General features: G+C 44.6%; 1 protein-coding gene across 2 annotated transcripts; it reads left to right on the top strand.

Annotated features, from left to right (window-relative positions):
• The first annotated feature begins 796 nt into the window (after positions 1–796).
• On the top strand, positions 797–20,658 carry ALDH8A1 (aldehyde dehydrogenase 8 family member A1). Of its 2 annotated transcripts, XM_006188462.3 has the most exons (7): positions 798–996; positions 4,306–4,453; positions 5,816–5,971; positions 7,464–7,613; positions 12,157–12,413; positions 14,859–15,020; positions 19,452–20,658. In XM_006188462.3, exons 1-7 carry the CDS (start codon positions 859–861, stop codon positions 19,902–19,904), a joined length of 1,464 nt encoding a protein of 487 aa, XP_006188524.1. In that variant the 5' UTR covers positions 798–858; the 3' UTR covers positions 19,905–20,658. The 2 variants fall into 2 exon arrangements, with proteins under 2 accessions (XP_006188525.1, XP_006188524.1); XM_006188463.3 differs by lacking the exon at positions 7,464–7,613 and having other exon boundaries at positions 797–996.
• The last annotated feature ends 1,456 nt before the right edge of the window (positions 20,659–22,114 follow it).

Raw genomic sequence — 22,114 nt, 5'->3', positions numbered from 1 at the left:
AGAGGCAGGTGTAGAGGTTAACACTGCCAAGCTGTCCTTACTGTGTTCTGTGCACCCTCCCAGCAGCCGAGTAGGAAAGCACATTCTGTCCCACATCTGCAGGTGGAGTGGATGTTTCAGATCTTTGAAAACGTTTTCCAGTCTGCTAGGCAACTTGGACATCTTTGCATCTCACATTCCCAGACTGTCAGAGACGCAGAGCATCCTTTCACACATTCATTAGCTCACTGCGTTCCTGCCAAGGTAAAGGGAAACTGGTGAGTGATGGAAAGAGAGAGGCTGTCTTCAGCCATCTCTGAGGATGAGGGCAGTGATGCATCGAGGAAAAAAGCACATGATTTGGAGACAAACAGATTCAGGTTTACCCTTACTAACTATGCAACTTTGGACAAATTCACCTCTCCGGTGCTGTTTTTTTCTACAAAACAGGAGAAGTAATGACATTTACTCTCTATAGGGTTATTGTGTGGAATAAATGAATAAATTCATGTAAAGGACCTGCCTCAGCGGCCTGGCATTTAATCAGCATTTGAGCAATGAATAGTTTATAGGATGAACCCAGTAAAATGATATACACAGGTGCCTTTTGACCATTTTAAAGGGCTATGAACACATAAGTTGATGTGAGTTTAACATACTAGCATCCATTTCTCATGGTGCACTGGACGGCTGTGAAATATTTGGGAACTCTCTTCGTCAGAGCTGGGAGCCTGGAATATTCTTGGAGAATGTCAAGTCACCTCCCACTTTCACTGATTGGCCAGTGAGGACCTTGGGGCTGGAAATGAGGAGGCCAAGTCAAGAGTCAGGAGAGTTGGGGGAGAACCTCACTGAGCACGGGCAGCTGTGGCCTTCACCATGGCTGCATCGAGGGCACTTCTGACGCTGGAAAACTTCATAGGTGGAAAATTTTTACCTTGTAACTCATACCTAGACTCCTACGATCCCTCTACAGGAGAGGTGTACTGCAGAGTGCCAGACAGCGGAAAAGAAGAGGTGAGTGTATTCACTTGGGGAAGATTGAAATGTACTTAGCCTGTGAGAGACTTAATTTCCTGGGATCAAAGGAGATTGAGAAAAGGCGTAGAATTGTTAAACATCAGCAGAAGGAAGAGTTTAGTTCTAGGAAGGTTTACTTTGTAATTGGGTACTTACCACACACGAAACAAATCTCAGATTTGCAGAAGCAAATCATGATCTAGGTAGCTTAACACACCATCACTGTTCTCAGACACGACTTAGTGGTTGCCTGGTAAAAAGCATTATTTGTAAGAATTATCAGTGTTACTACATGCTCCCTTTCCTCTGCCAAGTGTTGCCTAAATTTGCCATTATATTCATGGATTCCCCCAAATGTGTTACTTCACTAACACAAACAACATTTAAAAACCCAGGGATTTATTTTAGATTATCCTCTAATAATTCTTCATGTCTTCAAAATACCTAGTAAAGTAAAACCAGTCATTTAAATGGTGAAATGCAGAATCAAATTCCTATACATTTTTGGAGTTACATTTAACACTATCCTTTTTCTTACTCAGAGTACGTAATGGCACCCACATTAAAATTTTTTTCAGTGATGTAGAATTAATATTATTGAGGAATTTTGTAAAATATTTGAGATATATTTGATTAGTCATCATTATTGCACAGAGAATGTAAATGTATTTGGAATGATAAATGTGGCTGATGGTTTATACTCATCTAAAGCCTAACAGATTTTAATTTATTTTTTAAGGCACAAAGAACTAGATTATTTAAAAGCTATCTGTAGCCTTCAAATATAAATATTACATGCATTTTTTTTAAAATAACTAACCTATTATTTCTCTCTTGTTAATAATGTTTTAAATCTGTCTTGCATTAAAAAAAACCTTTAGACTTGTGGATTAAAGTTTGCAAATATTGGCTAATTTGTTGGTTAAACTGTAACCTGAAGTTTTGTTTGCTTCAAATGACCTAGGATAGATGTGGGAAATCCAGCTTTGTATTTTCCAACCCTTCTTGTCTCAGAGTGCTTTCCAGAGTAAAGTTAAAAAAGACAAATATACCAAATTCAGGTGAACTTCTCTGCCGCTCAGGGCTCAGCCCTTTCAGAAGAGAGAATGAGGGATGGAGTTACAGGCTAGGAAAGTAAGAGAGTTTGGATTTCCCAGCAATCCAGCTCTCAAATATTCTGCCTGATCCCCCAAATCCTAGGTTTTTCTGGCTTGAAAAATATGGTTACCATGCAAGCTACATGTCCATTTCTCCAAAAGTCACTCGCAGAGTGTCCTGCTGGTGCTGCCAGCGGGGCTCCCATTCGTTCAGCGTTTGCTTTGTGCTGTGCAGTTGCCAAACAGCTTAATGTGAATTGTCCTAAATCTGGGTCGTAACAACCTAGAGGTAAGACTCTATCATCATCCTTATGTGACAGACCATAGTGTGTTAACACTTTCCTCTCTGACACTTAGATCAGTGATCACTCACACACACACGTAGGCGCACACCTGTGTTGGCACCTGCACTGCAGCCCTGCGGTCATAAGCACGGACTGCAGTCCGACTGCCTGGCTTCAAAGGTCAGCGGCTCCACTCACTCCCTGTGGTCTTGACTTAGAGCTGAACCTCCCTGTGCCTCAGTCTCCTCACCTACAAAATGGGGATAATAATAATACCTACTTCATAATGTCCTGAAGATTAAACAGACCAACATGTGTAGAGTCCCCTGTGTCTAGCAAATAGTAAATGCTACGTATTAGCTTTGCTAATAGTATTATACAATATTATATATTATATAGTATACATGTATTATATATAGTAGATTACTATGTATTCTATATTAAGTGGACATAGGACATGTGACATAAGACAACTTAGAAAATATGACTGGACTTGAGTTTTCCACTTTTCAAAAAGCTCAGTGTTTCGTTGCCAGCTGTAGGAAGATTCGATCTGCGCTGCCCCCTGCAGGAAGGCCCCCTCCTCTCGCTGGCCGGCAGCAGGCATCCTGGGGCTGCAGCTCCTGGTGGAGGTCACCAAAGCCCCCATCCCTTCCTTCATTCTGCCTGCAGGCCCACTTTAGAGATCTAGTTTTTGAGGTGAAACCACCAACTTTCCAGAAATTTATCAGCAGGATGAGAATCATTTTCAACTTCACTTCAGCTCAGCAGAAGGTGACTTTGTTCACATGAAGAAGGAGTGTAGATCAGGCCTGGGGTGAGAGGGCAGCTGAACTGTCAGGTCACGTGATACAGGAAAGTTGTGCTGGCTGCCGGGAGCCTGTGGAAAAGGGCTCTGAGACTGAGCCCGGGCCCCGTGGTGGCAGAAAGCTGGGAGTGATAGTGAACGCTTGTCGTGCACGTGGGAGAGGAGGGGGTGGGACACGGGCCCTGGATTTGCCATCTCTGGGAAAGGCATTTGTTAGACATTGCCTCACAGAGGAGGAAGGCAGCAGACAGCCTGAAAGTCATTCTGTCTGCGTGAACTGGCCTGGCCGATACCTCCCCGTGCATTGTTTCCTTTCAGATTAAGCTCTAAAGCCAGGTCGCCGAGGTATGTGTTCAACCACAGAGGACCTCCTCTCCTACAGAGGCCTCTTCCATCAGGCGGAGCCAGGCCGGGGGCAGGCCAGCTGTGGTCTTGGGAGCCACACAGATCTGGGTTTACGTCCTGATTCTGCCACGTGTTAGCTGTGTGACCTCTGGCAAGTGACTTGAGCTCTCTGTGCTTCAGTTTCCTCATCTGTAAAATGGGCATAGCGATACTCATATTATAGAACTTTAAAAGGAATTTAATGAAATAATTTGTATAAAGCATTTAGCACATTCCCTAATATATAAATTAGTCAATAAATAACTAATATGATGAGTCATTTCAAGTGGGAATGACAGTCTGGGATGTGATTTCAAACAAAATTTTAGATTTTATCAGAGATGTCAGGACTGGATTATGGGTTTGGAAATTCTACACACCTTGGCTCAGTTTGCTCTCTCATAGCATATTTTAAAAATTAGACATTTTGAAATGATTTAAAATGTGTATCTGCTAAATTCAATTAACGTCTTTCTTATTACCTGACTGCCACATCCTGGAGAGCTTGGTGGAAATGGAGCATTTTTCTTTGTTTTTTGTGGTGCCCCTGCTTTGCTGATCACATAAACACCACTTTGTGGGTAACTCTGCACTAGGAAGTGTTGAATGTTTGAAGTTAGGCAGAAAAAAAAGTTAAGCAGATACAGATTTGTGGATTCCAGATTCATCCAACCCCTGGGGAGCAAGACTCTTAGGGCTACACTCTCCCCTCTCTCCCATCTGCTGCTCTAAGATCGAAGCCGCGGTGGAAGCAGCCAGAGCAGCTTTTCCAGGCTGGTCGTCCCGGAGCCCCCAGGAGCGCTCACAGGTGCTGCACCGGCTGGCGGATTTGCTGGAACAGTCCCTGGAGGAGCTGGCTCAGGCTGAATCGAAGGACCAAGGTGAGACGCACTCACTCTTCTCGAGAGCCACCTCTGCCGGCCTCCCCGCCTCCCCAACGCTCGCTGTCTCTAGCAGAGCCAGGAGCGTGCTCCTTCTTTCTGGAAAGTTCACTACCTCATCAGAAGCTGGCCATTCATACCCTCCTTCCAGGTTGTCAGTTGATTTCTTGCCTCTTAACCGTACGGCTGGAATGCAGGACACTTGCTTTATGTCTCCCCTCCTGGGCCCACCTGGCTAAGCCACCCACGTGCTTTTCAAGGAAAACCAGCCCAGGCCTCTGCAGGTCGAGGCTGCAGCTGGCCCACTTCTGCCTCATTCTCATGGTCAAGGCAAGTCAAGGCCGAACCCAAGTCCAGGAGGCCGGGATGTCAATACACTGACTGTTTGGTGGAAGAAATGGCAAAGATGTAGAGCAAAGGCAGGGATATGGGACAAGAGGAAGAGTGAGGGCTGCTCTCGCAATCCTCTACCGATTCTAAGCAGAGAGTTTCAAAGCAAAGGTCATTTGAAGAGCAGTCACACAGTCAGTTACTTAGACTTCCAACATGACGGACACTGTTCCACTCCCAACACAATTTGCCAATTTTTTCGACTCCTTCCCAGAAGTCAGGGTGATGGAGTCAATGTCTGTAAATCTTTGTAATGATATCTGTTAGGAAAGGCCAGCATCTTTTAAAGTCATATATAGGTGTGCTGTCAAGAAGCCTAAAGTTGGGAAGCAGTATGGCTCCAAGTCCTTAAGAAGAAAATGCTCCCTGGCACTACAGAGTCTCACTGCCTCACTAAAGATAACTAAGGAACAGTCTGGGTAAGCTCCTATCTAGGACGTGCATTGGGCACGTGATGGGTGAGCAAGGACCACATGGCATCCTGGGCCGGGTTCCCATCACCTGTTCTGCCGCGTGTCCATCTTAATGACTCCATCCTACGTTGGAGGGACAATTCATATCACCCTGTGTTTATCAGTGTTTTTTTTGTGATGTGCAAATATAGCTGTCTTTACATCCATTATTCCAACCCCTCTGTAGCAAATGCAGTGATTTTGAATTGAAAGAGCTGGGGTGGACAGAATGGTAGCATCTGGTGAATACATGACGATGGCTGTGAATTGTTCAGTCCACAAAGCGAAGATTATTTGATTCAACTGTAACCCCCTCAACATCATCTTGCAACCTCATACTTAATTGTTTCATAGTTTTATCCAACCATGATCAACACTCCCTGAGGCCAAGGAACACCCATCCCAGGATTCAAAGAACAGAGGCTACTTCTGTGTGTGTTAGGATATGTGTACGGTAGTGTCTCCACTAAGTTCCAGGTGAAGTACACTGACTGGACCTTCTGTTGTTGGCTTCTTACAGGGAAAACCATTACACTGGCAAAAACCATGGACATTCCCAGGTCTGTACAGAACTTCCGGTTCTTTGCCTCCTCCATCCTGCACCACACGTCGGAGTGCACGCAGATGGACCACCTGGGCTGTCTGCACTACACAGTGCGGGCCCCCGTGGGCATTGGTAGGTGCTGTGCTGTGAAAGCCTGGACCACACTTGCACACAGAGATGCTCGGTCAACTCTATAGAGCTGGTCTAAAGGAGCAGACTAAGAAAAAGAGAAATAGAAATTTCTTCTACTTTATCTGAAACTTAATTGGCCTTAAAAATTGAACTCTAGTTTATTTTCTTTGTGTCAAGTTCCCTACTCATTCCTGGAAAATGGCTCTTGAGAAATCACAGGGGAAAGAATGATACTGAGAGTAAATTCACAAACCAGGACTTTTTTTCCCTTGTAATTTTATCTTTATACATTTTATGTGGATTAAATAAATTAATAAGCATAGAGCACTTAGAACAGTGCCAGGTATGTGGTGAGTAAGCCTTGAGGTGAGGGAAGAGGGAAGATGATTTTACTTCCCTCGTTCATTTCTCTGCCTCCTGACCTTTAGAGGACATATATGTACCTGCCATGCGTCAAGATGTCCACTGGATGTCACTGTTTCCTCTGAGAAATAAACACCAAGCCTACATATTTTACTAGTTACATTTTATGACAGGATGACAGAAAATACATTAAAAGGAAAGAAAATAGGACATTTTTCTACTTTTGATTATTTGAACCCTTCGGAAATGGTATTTTCAAGGCATTATGAAAAGCTCAGACCTCTTCCGAAGAAGTGTGCTAATAACACATCATGCTGCAAAAATAGTCCATTATCCCCTAACAAGCAGATTTTTTTCAGTGGGAAATTTAATAATATAAAATATGTTAACATTCATAGCTCAGGCTTGAGGGCAGAGTGTAAAATAAGGTGAATCCATTTACTCATAACATGAATCTTATTTTTGCGCCATTTTATGGTCAGAAGCCTGATGGTTTCAGAATATTACATGGAGACACACTGTAGATGTTGGTTCTGCTACTTATCCAGCAAACTTACCTGGTCAGGTTACAGGTGAGAACTTGGAGAGAATTTTTTTACTAAAAAATACTCTGGCTAGCTAAAACAGATCTCACAGCCTCAGAACCTATTTGCTTTTACTTTACAAATAACTCTATAAACAGCTTGAGATTTTATGTCTCAATCCACAAGAGTTTAAAAACAGAGATGAAGACATTTAGAAGAAATAGTGGTGGACTGTTTAATAATGAGAAGGGTTGTTTACACAATGTAAAGATCAGTCTGTAAATCTCAAAACTGATCACTTTCTGGAACTGTTTGGGGACCAGCAACAGCCTTTTAGTCCCAGAACTTATGCTGCTATCATTCGTAAATATAATTGTAAGTCATCAAGAAAGGGGTAAACGCCATTGATTGTAACTTTAAAAGGTACAGATGCTTGTAATACATTTTAGAGTTGTTTCCCTGAATTTGGCTACAAGTTTGGGGTTTGGGAAGAGTCAGCTGAAGTTTCGTGTAGCATAAGGAGATTTTGATGAAGAAACCCCACCTGGCACGTCTGCTTGGAGGGGCATGTCATTGCTGGCAGTGCTTCCCTTCTCCTCTGTTAGCGGGTCTGATCAGTCCCTGGAATTTGCCACTCTACTTGCTGACCTGGAAGATCGCTCCGGCGATCGCTGCTGGCAACACTGTGATAGCCAAGCCCAGCGAGCTGACTTCAGTGACCACGTGGATGATGTGTAGACTCCTGGAGAAAGCAGGTAATAGGTGTCAGGGTTTGGCGGGGGCACAGGATTGGCTTTGGGGCTGTATGTTTGGTAGGCTTCAGACACTTAAGGTCACTCATTGACATTTGAACCGTTTTTTTTTTAAGTTTTTTTTTTTTAACTTATTTTTTGGGGGTAGATAATAAGGTTTATTTATTTAAAAAATGTTTTTAATGGAGGTACTGGGGATGGAACTAATGCTTGCTAATTAAGCACTCTACACTGAGCTATACCCCATCCCCCTTGAAAAGTTGTTTTGGATAAAAGTCTGCTCACCAGCAAAACAGATTCCAGGGACACCATTGGTTTCTGTCTCCTTGATCCTTTTCTAAGAAATCTCCTTCATCTGTGGGGTTCACCACCACTGCTTCCTTTATCCATCCCCAGAACTGAGCTACTGCAGGACAGTTCCTCCCTGCAGGGGGCTCCATAGGCAGTACCATGAGCACAGGATAGCAGTGCAGGAACCGGCTTAACGAGCTGATCAGATCCGACACCAGCCTGCTCCAGAGAGTGTCTTCAACATCAATCTTATGATTGAACCACAAGTAAATCTTGATGAAAAGAAGACTATTGCTGGGTGCCCCGCTGGTTTGCCCAGCTACAGAATACCATTGAAACAGCCCATTTTCAAGAGAATGGAATACACATAGCTCCATTTTCCCTAAGTTTGGAACCACTGCCAGTGGTTATACTACGCTGTTGTACAGTGGCTGCTTGTCTTTCTTCTGCTGACGGTGGAATGGCCACAGCCAGGGCGTATTCCCAGTTTCCTTCTGGAGTGTTCAGCTGACACTGCACCAAGGTTGTAAGGTAGCGGGCAGGAGGCTCCACCTTGTAACCTATGAGGAAGCCCCTCATTGCTAGATCCTCAGCCCCTGTCTCTGCCCAGCCTGGGTGGGGATGATGGGCAGGTGATGGGGGACAGGCTATCTTCCTGGCTCCGTCCATCTCTGCCTTGCTGGCTTCCTTCAAGCCCACTGAGGAAGCCTCCGGGCTCACTCAGAACCGCAGACAGGGTGGTTGGTAAGAGTGCGTCTCTCTCCCTGGATGCCTTTTCTCTCAAAGCAAAAACATACATGTTGGCTTCCAGGAAAGCTGAACCCATTCTTTATCCAGGGTTTAGATGACATCTTAAATCATTCCTGTTTAGGGAGAGCATTGGGCCTGTGACCCTACCTTAGCCGCCCACCCCCTTGTGTCCCACGGAGGAGTGAGGCCTCCCAGCCGAGGTCTTTGGGATGATGTCGATGGATGCCCTAAGCCTCTGGACGGTGGAGGATATGAACTGGCCTACCCTCTTGAGTCCCAGAATGTGCCACCCTCCCTTATAGCAGTGATCACGTCTAGTCCATTCTTTGCCAAGTTGAATCTCTAGTATCTGCGAAGGCCCAGGGCATCTCTTCCCTGCCTGTTGACAGCAGGTTCCCTGGTGTGAGAAAGAAGCAGGCTTACGCTCAGCCTTGATGGATCCCGTGTCAGGGAAGATGCACAAGGGGGTGGGGAGGGCACCACAGAGCCGTGTTCCAGAGACCTTCTCTTTTCTAACTGCTCTCCCCTTACACATAACCCGGAATCTGGTCTGCGTGAGAGCTCTATGTTTCTGTTTATTTACACAGCATTGCTCTTATTTCTTATGAATGAATAAATTTATTAGGCCAAGATGGTCCCTCCCTCCCTGGGCTGGCTTTGCCAAACTTTCCTGCACTGAGAATCACTGAGAGTGTGATGGTCAAATTGCACATGATTTAAACCCTCAGTTTCTCCACTGGGATTGGGCGGGGGTGGTGGTGTGTGGATCACATCTACACAGCCCTGCTTTAGAGCACTGTAAGGGAAACTTTTAATAGTGTCAGGAAAGAAAGCTAAAACAACTTGCTAATGCATAATGGATATTTCAAAAGTCAGTTCCTTTAGTCCTGAGTGTTCATGCAGTCTTAGCAGATGAACTTCTTTTGAAATAAAATCATTTAAGATTTATTTAAGCACACCATGAATACCTCTTGGGCAGTTCTAGAATATTTGTTTCTTTCTTGGAGGCACCAAATGTTTGCCCTCATTCCTGGAGTGTCCACTGATGGCAGGTTTCTTCCTATTAATTTTTGTTCTGCTCTATTTAAGCTTAACATTCTCCTTGTTGCCACATGGCCACATCCTGGCATTGGAGCCACCTCCTTCCCTTTGCTGCCTCTTAGCCACCTCCTCTGAGTTCTCCCCGATTGTTATCTGTCAATTAAACTGTCTTCCTTCTCTTATAAGCAGAACCTCTTTAAGGGCAGAGGGTGAATGTCTCTAGAAAAAGTCCATTAACATCTGTATCAAATGGCAAAATGGTACTGGGAAATACTGGCCAGTAGATAGCTCTTAAATTAACAGCCGGGCTCAAGGAAACACAATCAAAATGTTAATTCCATTGTGTGGAAGACACTGCCTGCTGCAACAAGCTCATTTTGCTAGGGTGATAAATATGAGGTGTTTCTATGTTTCCTCTCACCCTTTGTTAAAATGGTGCTGTAAACATTAGAAATGATTGGAGCCATTTTTTGCCAGGATTTTTTGTCAGGATTTATAAAGTCCAATGGTCCACGTTCTCTGGGCCCCCAATCCCCTGCTTAAAAAGATGCATGACCCATCCTGCAAATAATGGGAAACTTGTTCTTGTTTCTCCCCTCATCAATGGCTGGGAGGGTCTTTTCCCCGAGCCTCTTCTTTGCCCCAACCCAGATGCCAGCTGCTCTCACACGGTGCCTGGCCCTGGGCCTGCCTTCCTCTGGCAATGACCTGTGTCCAGGACCCACCTAAGCGGGATTTCAGCAAGTGTGTGCTCTGAGTGCAGAGGTGGGGCTCTGCTAGACACCTTTCTCCTTAGGTGCTCACCTGAGTGGGCCCTCAAGGTGATCGGGCTGAGGCTCTGCTCAGTGGGAAGCTCTTCTGGATGATAGCGGATCATCAATGAGAACTTACTACTTACACCTTAAAAATGTATTCTTGAAGAGATGATTTGAATCTAAGAGAGTATGTTTCCTTTGAGAAGAGAGTGTCTAACCTGGAGCAAGGGAAACTAGGAGCAGGGAAGTGATTACTTTCCAAACCAGAGGATTTCTGCACCTACTCCAGCTCAAGCCTGAAGAAGCAGAGGGAGTAAACTCAGCTACCTCCAGGCAAATCCTAAGAGCTTCCTGGTCACGACACAACTGCACACAGATTTTTTTCTGAACATGTAAATCTTCCCAAAGTCAAGAACCTTTTCTTCTTCTTCTTTCTTTTTTATAGGATTGTTTATTACTGCTGATTTTTTTCTGTTTTTTTTTCTTTTGGGGGGGTGTAATTAGTTTTATTTATTTACTTTTTTAATGAAGTTACTGGGGATTGAATCCAGGATCTTGTGCGTGCTAAACATGCACTCTATCACTAAGCTATACCCTCCCCCAAGAACCTTTTCTTAACTGAAAATGTACACCAAGCATTCATTCATTCATTGATTTAACAATGACTTATTAACCTACACCCAGTTTTGCCTTTTACTGATTGTTGCTTAAACTTGCTTTGCTTCAGTTTTCTGATAGGTGAAGTGAGGATGTTACTATTTGGGAAATCTGAAGGGTGTAACCCAGTTACAGCAATGTCTGACCCACAGTAAGCACCTAATAAATGTGAGCATTTACTGGTGTTTATTCTTTAACATTTTTATTTTTATTTTTTATTCTCCTTAAAATTATTGTAATAGCATATATATACATATGTAGCATTATATCTTCTTTTTCCATTCATTTATTTTAAATGTGACACATTAGTTTTTTTAAACTGATACTCATTCTATAAGGCAAAGTAGGCGGTGGCACGGGGGATACCACGGAGGCAGAACACAGATCCCACTTCTGCCCTCAGCTAGCTACCTCCTAGTTGTCAGTAGGTAATGAGCAAGTAAATCCATAAAACATGTAAATGGATACGTGCAGATTGAGAGCAGTAGGGTTTGTGATAGAAAAGATTGGGACCCCTATTTGGGGTGTTCTTGGTCAGTCAGTCCTAAAGGGTAATGGTGCATCCATCTCTTGGGTAACAGGACCTTCAACTCAAATCTCACCTTCCTGGGGGAGCCCTCCGTCATGCCCTGGGGCCCGGTAGTCAGTCTCTTCTCTGGCTTCTGCAGCATTTACACTCCCCTCTACTTAACATTTGCACACTGAACTGTGACCCCTGGACGCCAGCTCAGAGCAGGGCTCTCCTCCCTCACAGGGTCTGACCTGCCTGGGGATATGGCTGCATCCTCTTGAAGCCTAGTTAATACCCTGGAATGAATTATGTAGAATAGTCAACCCCCAGTTTTCTAGGGCAAAGCGCCTGGAGAAATCCCACCCAGGTGCACTATAGGCAGAGGTGATGCTGTAGTCTTTGCTCTTAAGCCAGAGAGAGCCATCCATATTGACCCTCAAACCCATTCAAGCTATTGGACTTTGAAGAGGAATCTCCATGTGGCCTGAAGTCTTTAACACACTGAGCAGAATGACTGTAACTGATGCTGCTTCCCATGCAGGTGTTCCAGCAGGCGTGGTCAACATTGTGTTTGGAACAGGGCCCCAGGTGGGTGAAGCCTTGGTGTCCCATCCGGAGGTGCCCCTCATCTCCTTCACGGGGAGCCAGCCCACAGCCGAGCGCATCATGCAGCTGAGTGCTCCCCACTGCAAGAAGCTCTCGCTGGAGCTGGGGGGCAAGAATCCTGCCCTCATCTTTGAAGACGCCAACCTGGAAGAGTGCATTCCCACCACCGTCAGGTCCAGCTTTGCCAACCAGGTAGTGCTCTGGTTTTTTTTTTCCCTTTGTTTATTTGTTTCAACTCTGTAGTTGACATAGTGCTGTCAAGCTGCATCTGTTGCACCACAGTGCAAAGCCAGCGGGGAAGCAGGTCAATGTCACTGAAGGGAGACTTGTTACACTGTGTTATTCCATTGACTAGCTGGTCAATCCTTTTTTTTTAAAAGAGAGAAATTTCTGTCTTATTTTTCTTTTCTTTTCTTTTTTCCTCCGGCTTTTTAAATTTTTTAATTTTTTGGTGGGGGGGGATTGGGTTTGTTTGTTTGTTCGTTTGTTTATTTTAATAGAGATACTGGGGATCGAACCCAGGACCCTGTGCATGCTAAGCATGTGCTCTGCCACTGAGCTCTACCCTCCCCGCTATCTGTTCAATCTTAATGCAGTTGGAGGTCTTGCAGCATCACAGCTCCTGTTCAGCGAGCTCCTTTTCCTGAGTTACACAACTTTTATCAGGTACCAGCCCTGGGCCAAATGATTGCTTTTTTGCTTCTCTAAGCTTCTCCGTTCCTTTATTTACAGTTTTCTTAATCTTTTCTTGCTAAATGTCCTAGCTCCAAGAAACCTTATTCTCTTCCCCAAAGAATGCATCCCCAGTGCATTCTTACTTAGAAATAAACACCTGAGCCAATCTCAGCAGGTTTCTTACCTTAGAGTCATAGACAAGCCTCAGGGCAATCTTCACATCTCTTGAAATTGTGTAACATGTTTTTTCTGGGGCCCGTAATTTTCCTCAGATTCTTCAAGGCCATGCCACCCCAAAGGGTCAAGGACACTGGATCAGACATTCTAGACTGTTGCAGCATCACAGCTCCTGTTCAGCAAGCCTCATAAGGGGGGCAACTGTGGCTGCTTCCATGCAGCACTTTGTCTTCAACACCAGGATAGTGTCTGGGACGGAGCAGGGTGCATAAGTATGGGATGGTTTTCTCCAAAGGGTATGTGCTTTACAAATTTTAGCAGAGAACAAAGGCTTGAGCCAAGAGTTAGAGAGATGTGTGGAAGGAGACATATATTTACCTAACTTAAATAAGATGCATACCTTTCAGACCCGCATTCCTTTATCTGTAAAATCATGGAAGTAATAATAATGATGCCTTCCAATAGGGATTTTGTGAGTGTAGAATGAAAAACATTCTTTACAATGATTATTTCATGATCATGTTTCTTTCACAGTAATTCCTAAAGAAAGTAGCTTAGAAATATATCTATATCTGTATCTATCTATCTGTCTGTCTATCTATCTAAATATATACATACAGAGAGATTTTCCTGGATCAATAAGCCAATTTTAAATTTTAGAAAATAAACAACAATTTTTATGATACTATTGCTTTAATCATCAAAATAAACCAGTATTGAAGTGAACAATTAAATCAGGCAGGGAAGAGACTACCATCTGCTCTGCGGCTCAGGCCAAAAGTCTGGGACACATCCTTGCTCTTACCTTCTCTTTTCCTTACACCTCAATAACCTGTCAACAGGTCCTGTTGGTTCTGTCTTTAAAATATACCCGAATCTCATCACTCCTCCAGAGCATCTATGTCAGTTTCCTTATGCTTTGGGGGTCCCATGACCCTGTAAGAATCTCTTGACCTTGGTGGACTCCTATCTTTATTTTCATCTCCATCAGTCCTGCCCTGATCCAAGCCACCTCCACTTACCTGGACGTCTGGAAAGCTCTCAGCTCTCCTCTGTTCTCACTCCTGTTTTCTCCAGTTCTATTCTCCACACAGCTACTAGAATGATCATTTAAAAATGTAAATTCAGTCACATCATTTTGCTTCTGAAAGCCTCCCGCGATCCTTTCATGATACTGAGGATAAAATGCAAGCTTCTTGTGAGACTGTGAGATGCTGTGTGATGTTGCCTTGTATTCTTCACATCCTGCCTTCATCTCCTACATCCCTGTGAGCCATGTCCCTGCCTCCACCGCCCCTCTCCACCCACCTCACCTGGCTGCCTTTCCTCACAGACTCCAAGCTCATTCCCGCGGCAGGTCCTCTGTACTTACTGCTCAGAATCGTCTTCTCCAGATCTTTGTCCATCTAGCTCCTTCGTGTCTATCAAGGGTCAATTCAAATACCCCTGTTCACAAGGGCCTTCCGGAGCTCCCTTTAATAAAAGAGAGTAAAAGCTGCGCCCTCCATTAGGTCTCTATTCTTATCTTCTGCTTGGTTTTCTTGTATTGCTCTGGCCGCAACCTGAAGTTGTATTATACACTGAGCTATACTTGTGCTATTTATTGCTTGTCTTCCCCACAAGACAGTGTGTTGCATGTGGTGAAACTGCCTCTGGTTTACCACTGGCCCCCATTGTTTAGACCAGTAATGATACACGACAGGCACTCGGAAGTGCAGGGTGACCTCTCCATGAAGAAGGGAGTCCTCTTGTCTTGTCATCGTTCTCACGTGTCATTCTTGGCAGGGAGAAATCTGTCTCTGCACCAGCAGGATCTTTGTCCAGAAGAGCATCTATAATGAATTTTTAAAGAGGTTTGTGGAAGCTACCAGAATGTGGAAAGTTGGCGTTCCCTCCGACCCATCGGCCAACATGGGCGCTCTGATCAGTAAAGCTCATTTGGAGAAAGTAAGTAAACCCCTGCATGTAAGTGACAGAAAGAGTTCTTATTTGGAGAGAAGCTCAGAGCCAGGCATAGCAGCATCCATGCTTTGAAATACTGTTCATGACTACCCTATTAAAAAAAATATGACCTGTGGGAAATTGTCTCTGGATACAGACTCTGAAAGTGTTAGAGAGAAATACAAAATGCAGTCCAGGTTAAAGCAGCGTCTACATGAAATGGACTGGAGACGTCAGCATGGAGATACCACTAGTAAAACGAGGAAGGCTGCATTCAAAGTACAAAGCTCAGCTGATGAAAATGACGTGGACCTGGGGGAGAGAGTATAGGTCAGTGGCAGAGCGCATGCTTAGCATACACAAGGTCCTGGGTTCAATCCCCAGTAGCTCCATTAAGAAATAAATAAATAAACCTAATTACCTCCCACCACCAAAGAAAAAAAGAGAAAGAAAGAAAGAAAAACAAGTGAACTGAGAGTGGCGGGGATTTCCGTAGGTAAATGTTCCCAGTCAGTTCCCAGACAGTAAGGTTCCATCTCTGGCTTACAGCAGGTGGGATTCTGGAAGCACGAACACACACAATTCAAACTACGTGGTCTTGAGTTGGTGGGGTGACTAGTGGAGGCCTCTGAGGGAGATGCTGTTGATGTTCTCTGGGTGGTTTACAGAATTTAGGTCTTTAGGGTCATTTTAATTCATTGCCTGATGTGACTCCCATTATGAGTCATAGAATTTTGGAGTTAGAAGGACCTCTTGTTCAGCTGCAGTGACTAAGACCCACCAAGGATAATGGAAACATGCCCCCATCAGTTAGCCAATGAAAGATACAGCCTTCAATCAGGTTTGAAGAACTCTGACAGTGCACAGACTTGGCAGATTTACTGCATTTTCACTTTGACCTTCGCTATATTGTGAAGCACAGATGCCTGTAGGTGGGGTGGTGTAGCTGCTTGCTGGTCTCTTATTTCTCCTGTTTTCTCAGTGACAGAGGCAGCAGGGTGAGGAGGCGAGGTGGTGCTGAAGGTTTCAGGAAGGAGGAGAAGGTATGCGATCGTCTTGCAGGAGATCAGGAGAGAGAACGGACTTTGATGTGACTGTGTTGTTGGCAGGGCAGCTCCAAGGGCTCACCTGAGGCTTGAGGTCATTTATTTAAAGTGAGGCTGACTGGCACTGCTGTGCTTTCCTCTGGTCAAATTCACTGGCAAGATTGCAGACGCACAGGCAGCAGCCCCCAGAGCGCTCACGGGGGACCTGTGGTTCTGGATGTCCTCTGCCTGGAGCGAGGCATCACCATGTGCAGGAAGCTCCCTTGTCCCCTCTCGTCCGGCTGTTTCTAGACACCAGGCCTCCATGTCTACCTGCCCCCATATGCCGATAAATAGTGAAAAATAAATTCTGCACATTCCCAAATACTTCCTTTGTAGCAAAGTTAACTTCCCAGAAGCATAGTCCAGTAAGCTCGGGGCATGGTGCCATCTCAGGTCCCCTCTGCAATTCACCACTCAGCCAAGACTCAAAGTTCTCTTCATCCGCTCAGCAGAGAAACTATTTTCCTATCATAGGCACTGTCATAATAGCTATTTGCTATCCAGTGAGGGGAGATGTATTAGTGAGGCAAATCAAAACGTTTGACTTTTCTGTATCAGCTGAATGATTTGGATCCCCTGTATGCGTGTGCACATGGGTACACACACACACACACACACACACACACACACACACACACAGTCTTGTGTGTGTGAGAGAGCTCTGGGCTTGTAAGGAAGCCCTGGGTGTCTCTGCCCTTTGAGAGGGAGCCAATGGAAGCGGCTAGAGAAGGCTACGTGTGTCCTTTCCAGGCTGTGACTCTTTTCAGCTCTGTGTGTCAAACCTTGATCTGGGATCAAGGAGGCAGTGGACATGCTCCACTGGCAGTCATCCTTCCTCGCCTCTCACCAGAAAGCTTTGGGGGCTGCAAGCCAAGGAAGGGCCGGCTGCCACCTTTGCATTCCAACTCTCTTCTTCTGTATCTTCTCCAGATCAAATTAGCCACACAGAGTCTTTGTGTCCCTCCTACTTCTGTGTGCTTGTCACGACAGATGGTGATGCAGTGACAGAAGAATCCAATGAGAGAGTGCAGAAGCTGTTCTGTCATGGCAAAGGGCTCCCAGGTGGAGGTGTGACTTCCCGGGCTCCCAGGGACTGCGGGGGAGGCACGGGAAATTACCTGTTTCACAGGGTTGCTTTTGGTCTTCTTTTTACTCTCCTGAATCCTTCCCACTTGAGTGTCTGGAGAATCTGGCTCCAGGCCAGTCTTCCCAAAGATGCTAGAGAGAGAGGATTCTCAAGCGTTTCCAAGGAGGCTGGAGGAAACCCAGAGGAAGTTCACGGGTATATCCCCCAATAAGGCAGGGCTTCAGGCCGAAGGTCCAGTCTTGTAGTCTTTTGTCCTCCCCTGTCAGGTATAAAAACTGACATACCAGGGAGGGGGGCATCCCTGAAGTCTCCTAGCTCGTGTCTGATCTTGCATTACATCACCATCTTCACCATCATCATCATTGTCACCGTCAACAAAACAACACCGCTGACCTTCGGAAGACTTACTATATGTCAGTAGTACAGGAAGTAGTTTGCATATATTATTTCATTTAATCGTCTCAAGACCCTGTGAATAGGTGGCCCAGTCAATCCCATCTTTCTGATGAGGAAACTGAGGAATAGAGCATTTAAAGTCTCTGCTGGTAAGTGGAGGATCTGGGATTTGAGCAGTGCTGAGCTCCCGAGCCCACTCTTCGAACTTCTATGCTTTGATTTTATGGTCAAAACGACTAAGGACTAACGACACTCTGCTCTCTTCTCCTAAGAAAAGGTTTTATAAGAATCTTTCACTGAATTTTATGGCATGTTCCCAGTCGCAAGGTTGTTCTCTAGAGCTGCAAGTGTAGATAGAATTGTCATGTCATCCCTAGAAAATAAATTCAGTGTAGTGTGAGTCACCTTATACGTTCAATAATTTGGTAAGTTCACAATTTGAAAACTAACACTTTCTTTCATATTTTATTATGCTAAGAGCTTCCAGAGATAATCATGTAATTTTGCCTAAACGTGATCATCCACAGCCAGAGCGCCCCTTGTGCTATTTGAATCACTGATAAAAGTCCCAGCTCTGCATCCGGGAGACTCACCTGCACTTGCCGTGTTCACACAGGATGCTGCCTCCGGCATCTTTTAATTAATGTTGGTGGGTTGTTTCAAAAGGAGCAAGACTGTAGGGGAAAGAGAAGTCCCAATCCATTGGAGGCTCTACCCACAAACTAGACCGGGGCTTTGAGATGATTGTGTGTACAGGAGGAGGAGGAATAGTGGAGTGGAATGGAAAGCGGTCCCAAATGTTCTATTTTTTCAAACATCTTTGACTTCGTGGTGTATGAAGTGTTCTACAAATTGAAGCAAAATTAATAACAAAACATTACCTTTTAATTTTTACATGGCCAACATATAGCTCTACCCTGACTAGAGTTTCACAATGGAGTACTACCCTAATACTGGGGTAGGATAGATGATAAAGGATATAAGTAGGATTCCAAAACATCATTCCAAAATTTACCCTGCCTTTGATGTATTACTTGACTGTTGTTTTACACTTTTAATTTGGGGGAAGACTTTTCTACTTCTTTTATGCTTGTAATGCTCCTCAAGGGTGGAATAATGTATTATTGTGACTTCAACATTTCCAAACATAAATATATATACCATTATTGTGAGTCATTTCTATAATCATTATTAATGAACCTCTATCATTATCTCTGAGCCACTGAGTCGACTCATTGCATAATTTATTTCCCATTATTATGAGCTTTACTATATTACTTAGACATGTTTTTCCCAATATAATCAGTAAATGAGACAAGAAATTAGAAATTATTTGTTTTGGAGGCTCAGTTATTGAAGGGCGTCCTGGCCTTTCATTAAGTCTCATACACCGTTCGGCTTCCTATTTTCTGCAATGGATGTAGCCTCCCCAAAAGTGAGAGAACATTTTGTGTATTTAACAGATATCCGAGTGTGAATCCTAGCTCTCCTGTTTATTAGCTATATGAACCATCTACTCTTTTTTGAGGCTCAATTATTCAACAGCAAATTGGAGATAATAATACATAGCTAATAGAGTTCTGAGCAAATTCAACGAGAATGTGTAAAAAGTGCCTGGCACTTAGTCATGAAATAAATGAAAGACTTTCCTCCCCTTACGCATGAGGACTGAATACCCAGCTAAGTGCCCAAAGCACTTCTGTCCTCAGGCTCAGCATCTGACTGAAAATAGAATCAAGCTTAGATTTGTTTTGGGAAGGGCAATGACCTTTTACATCTCCCTTAGATGCTTCAGAAATACTGTATTTTCTCTGCTTGGTGTGAAGACAAATGATAAGATGCTACTATGTTTTTTTATCCACTCAGGTCAGAAGTTACATCAAGAGAGCTCGCATGGAAGGGGCCCAAATTCTGTGCGGTGAGGGAGTGGATAATTTGAACCTCCCCCCCAGGAACCAGACAGGGTATTTCATGCTTCCCACGGTGATAACAGACATTAAGGACGAGTCCTGCTGCATGAAGGAAGAGATATTTGGTCCAGTGACGTGTGTTGTCCCCTTTGATAGCGAAGAGGAAGTGATTCAAAGAGCCAACAGCGTTAAATACGGGCTGGCCGCGACGGTGTGGTCAAGCAACGTGGGGCGTGTCCACCGGGTGGCAAAGAGGTTACAGGCAGGCTTGGTCTGGACAAACTGCTGGCTCATCAGAGAGCTGAACCTGCCTTTCGGGGGGATGAAGAGTTCTGGGGTGGGCAGAGAAGGAGTCAAAGACTCTTACGAATTCTTTACTGAAATCAAAACCATCACGGTTAAACACTGACCTTGGCCAATGCACAAGCTGTTACAGTTGATGCCTGGCTGCAGAGAATCAGTCGTCCAATGCGGTGAACAGAAATCCTGGCATAAACTCCAGCCACATCTTGACTCAGCAGAAGCTTATCTCTCTAGCTTATCTCCGTAGTTAGTAGTTTTACCCGCAGGTGAAGAGAGACTGTCTCTCTTCAATGAGGATGCAAAGAGGAGAAGACTTCAGAATAGGAAGGCACAACAAGGAATCCAAGCAAACAGCAGGCTCTTCCTAGGCTGTGTTTTCATACTATTTTTTCCATCATTTTGATTCAATTCTTGGAAATTCACATTTCCAAGATAACCACAATTTTTTTTTTCATTTGCAAGTATATGGTTAAAAAAAATCTACGAATCACTATAATTTCCTACTTTGGAGAGATTGTCAAGATGATCTCCCTCTCCATCAGCCACTATAGCTAATTGGTAATTGAAGAGGCTGCACCTCCTTATCCAAGGGGCCCATGAATGTTGACGATAAATGTTATGTGAATTTGTCGGAGAAGATATTTATGGTAGGTCCTACTGAATAACTCTGTATAAGGACAAATTAAAATAAAATAGCTACCACTTTTGGAGGAAACTTAGAACAAGGAGAGCTTGATCTAGTCCTACTGTGGAGTCTAATCAATTCTAATTCTTCATGTATGCATCTCATGAAACTTAAAATTTACTAACCCTAAAGGAAGCAATAAATGTTAAGCAATTTTAGTAACCAGTATGACATACACCCTCTTCATGAGTTGTCCTTTATTCTTCCTTATCTTCACCCTCTTAGGAGCATGGACTTTTTACCAAGTAACAGTGGTATTTCTAGCACTTTTTTTCCCTGAATCTCCCAATGATCAAAGGAGAAATCTGAGGTTTATAGAGATTAAGTAGCAAGCTCAAGGTCATAAAAATGGTGTGGGGGCAGAGGAAGGATTTAAATCCAGGGCTCTCAGACTCCACACTCCACAATCTCTGACCATTCCACACTTGCCTTGGGTTATGCTTCAGAAGTGAAGTCCTTAGGGTTCATGGACCACATTACATTGGGTCTCCCCTCTGTATCTCCTTCTGTTTTGCCTCTCCCCTCCTCTGTCCTGCCTCACTCCACCCAGCCATGCAACCCAATCCATGCAGCCAGGAACACCTCTAATACAGCCCTTTCCACACGAACTGAAATGACCTGTTTGCATGTCTCACTTCCTGATGGGACAGGAGTTGATGAAGTCCAGGGCAGGTGTTACTCTTCTTTGAAGTCTTGGTTCACAGCACAGTGCCTGGGCACAGAAGGTGCTCAAAATGAGTTCTGGGATGGAACAAAGTCCTCCTGGGGCTCCGGGGTATTTGTTGCATGGTGTACAGATGGGGCTGGTTCAGGGTGTGCAGAATAATCTTTATAATTTTGTGTAGGATTTGACATATGTTGGCTGGTTTACAAATGCTGAAAAATATTTCCCTTTGAGATCAAGTGATGGTGTCAGGTCATACCTGGCTCTTAGCTTCTACCTCCTCTCCCCTCTCCTTTCCTCGCTCTCCCTCTTCCCTAGCTGAGGTCCCTTGACTTCGACCAGTTAAGTCTAGGAGCAGTTCTGAGTGTCCGCAGGAAGAATTTCAGTAGCTCCAGTCTCTAATAATCTGCATCCTCACTCTTGTATTGGTCTGGCCTGACCTCATCCTTATTTCTAAGACCTAAGCCCTATCCTGATTCCAAATTCTGGCAACGGAACCTCTTAGCTCCCTGTGCCTGAATACCATCTCCCACCGCACTGGTTTTCTGCATAAGAGACTGCTCCTTCTGGGACTTGGAGCCTGCCCTCCTCTGGTCACTTCTCATCTGGGCCCTGGATCCCGCCTTATGGAAGGGCCTGCTGCCTGCTGGCAGACATTCTGGATGCCATCTCCCTGCTTCTGTGTCCCTTGGGGTCCCTGGAAGCTCCCCTTGTGCTCACACGTCAGTCCCACTGGTGCATATTTGACCAGATGGTGTTCTCCTTCACCCCACACTGTCCCATTTCTCAGGGACATCAGCTATAATGTCTTAGTTAGACCTTGCCTCATCTGCTCTATCCAAAGTGGGTGAGTTCAGCTCTAAGGCCTTACTTCTCCCTGGCCATCTCATGCAGACTCAGGCCTCACATCAGCTAAGGGCGCTGTCTGGGTCTGTGCCTGCCCCACGGCTGAGTCCCACAGATCTGT

Source organism: Camelus ferus, chromosome 8 (genome assembly GCF_009834535.1).
Source record: "Camelus ferus isolate YT-003-E chromosome 8, BCGSAC_Cfer_1.0, whole genome shotgun sequence".
In the NCBI taxonomy this organism is placed as follows: Eukaryota; Metazoa; Chordata; class Mammalia; order Artiodactyla; family Camelidae; genus Camelus; species Camelus ferus.
The sequence above is the reverse complement of the archived record's forward strand: the minus strand, read 5'-3'. Positions and strand labels throughout refer to the sequence as shown.

Coding starts and splice junctions, on each gene's coding strand:
- ALDH8A1 (XM_006188462.3), top strand. CDS start 859: ATGGCTGCATCGAGGGCACTTCTGACGCTGGAAAACTTCATAGGTGGA. Junction 7,614..12,156: donor TAGACTCCTGGAGAAAGCAG/GTAATAGGTGTC, acceptor CTTCCCATGCAG/GTGTTCCAGCAGGCGTGGTC. Junction 12,414..14,858: donor GGTCCAGCTTTGCCAACCAG/GTAGTGCTCTGG, acceptor CATTCTTGGCAG/GGAGAAATCTGTCTCTGCAC.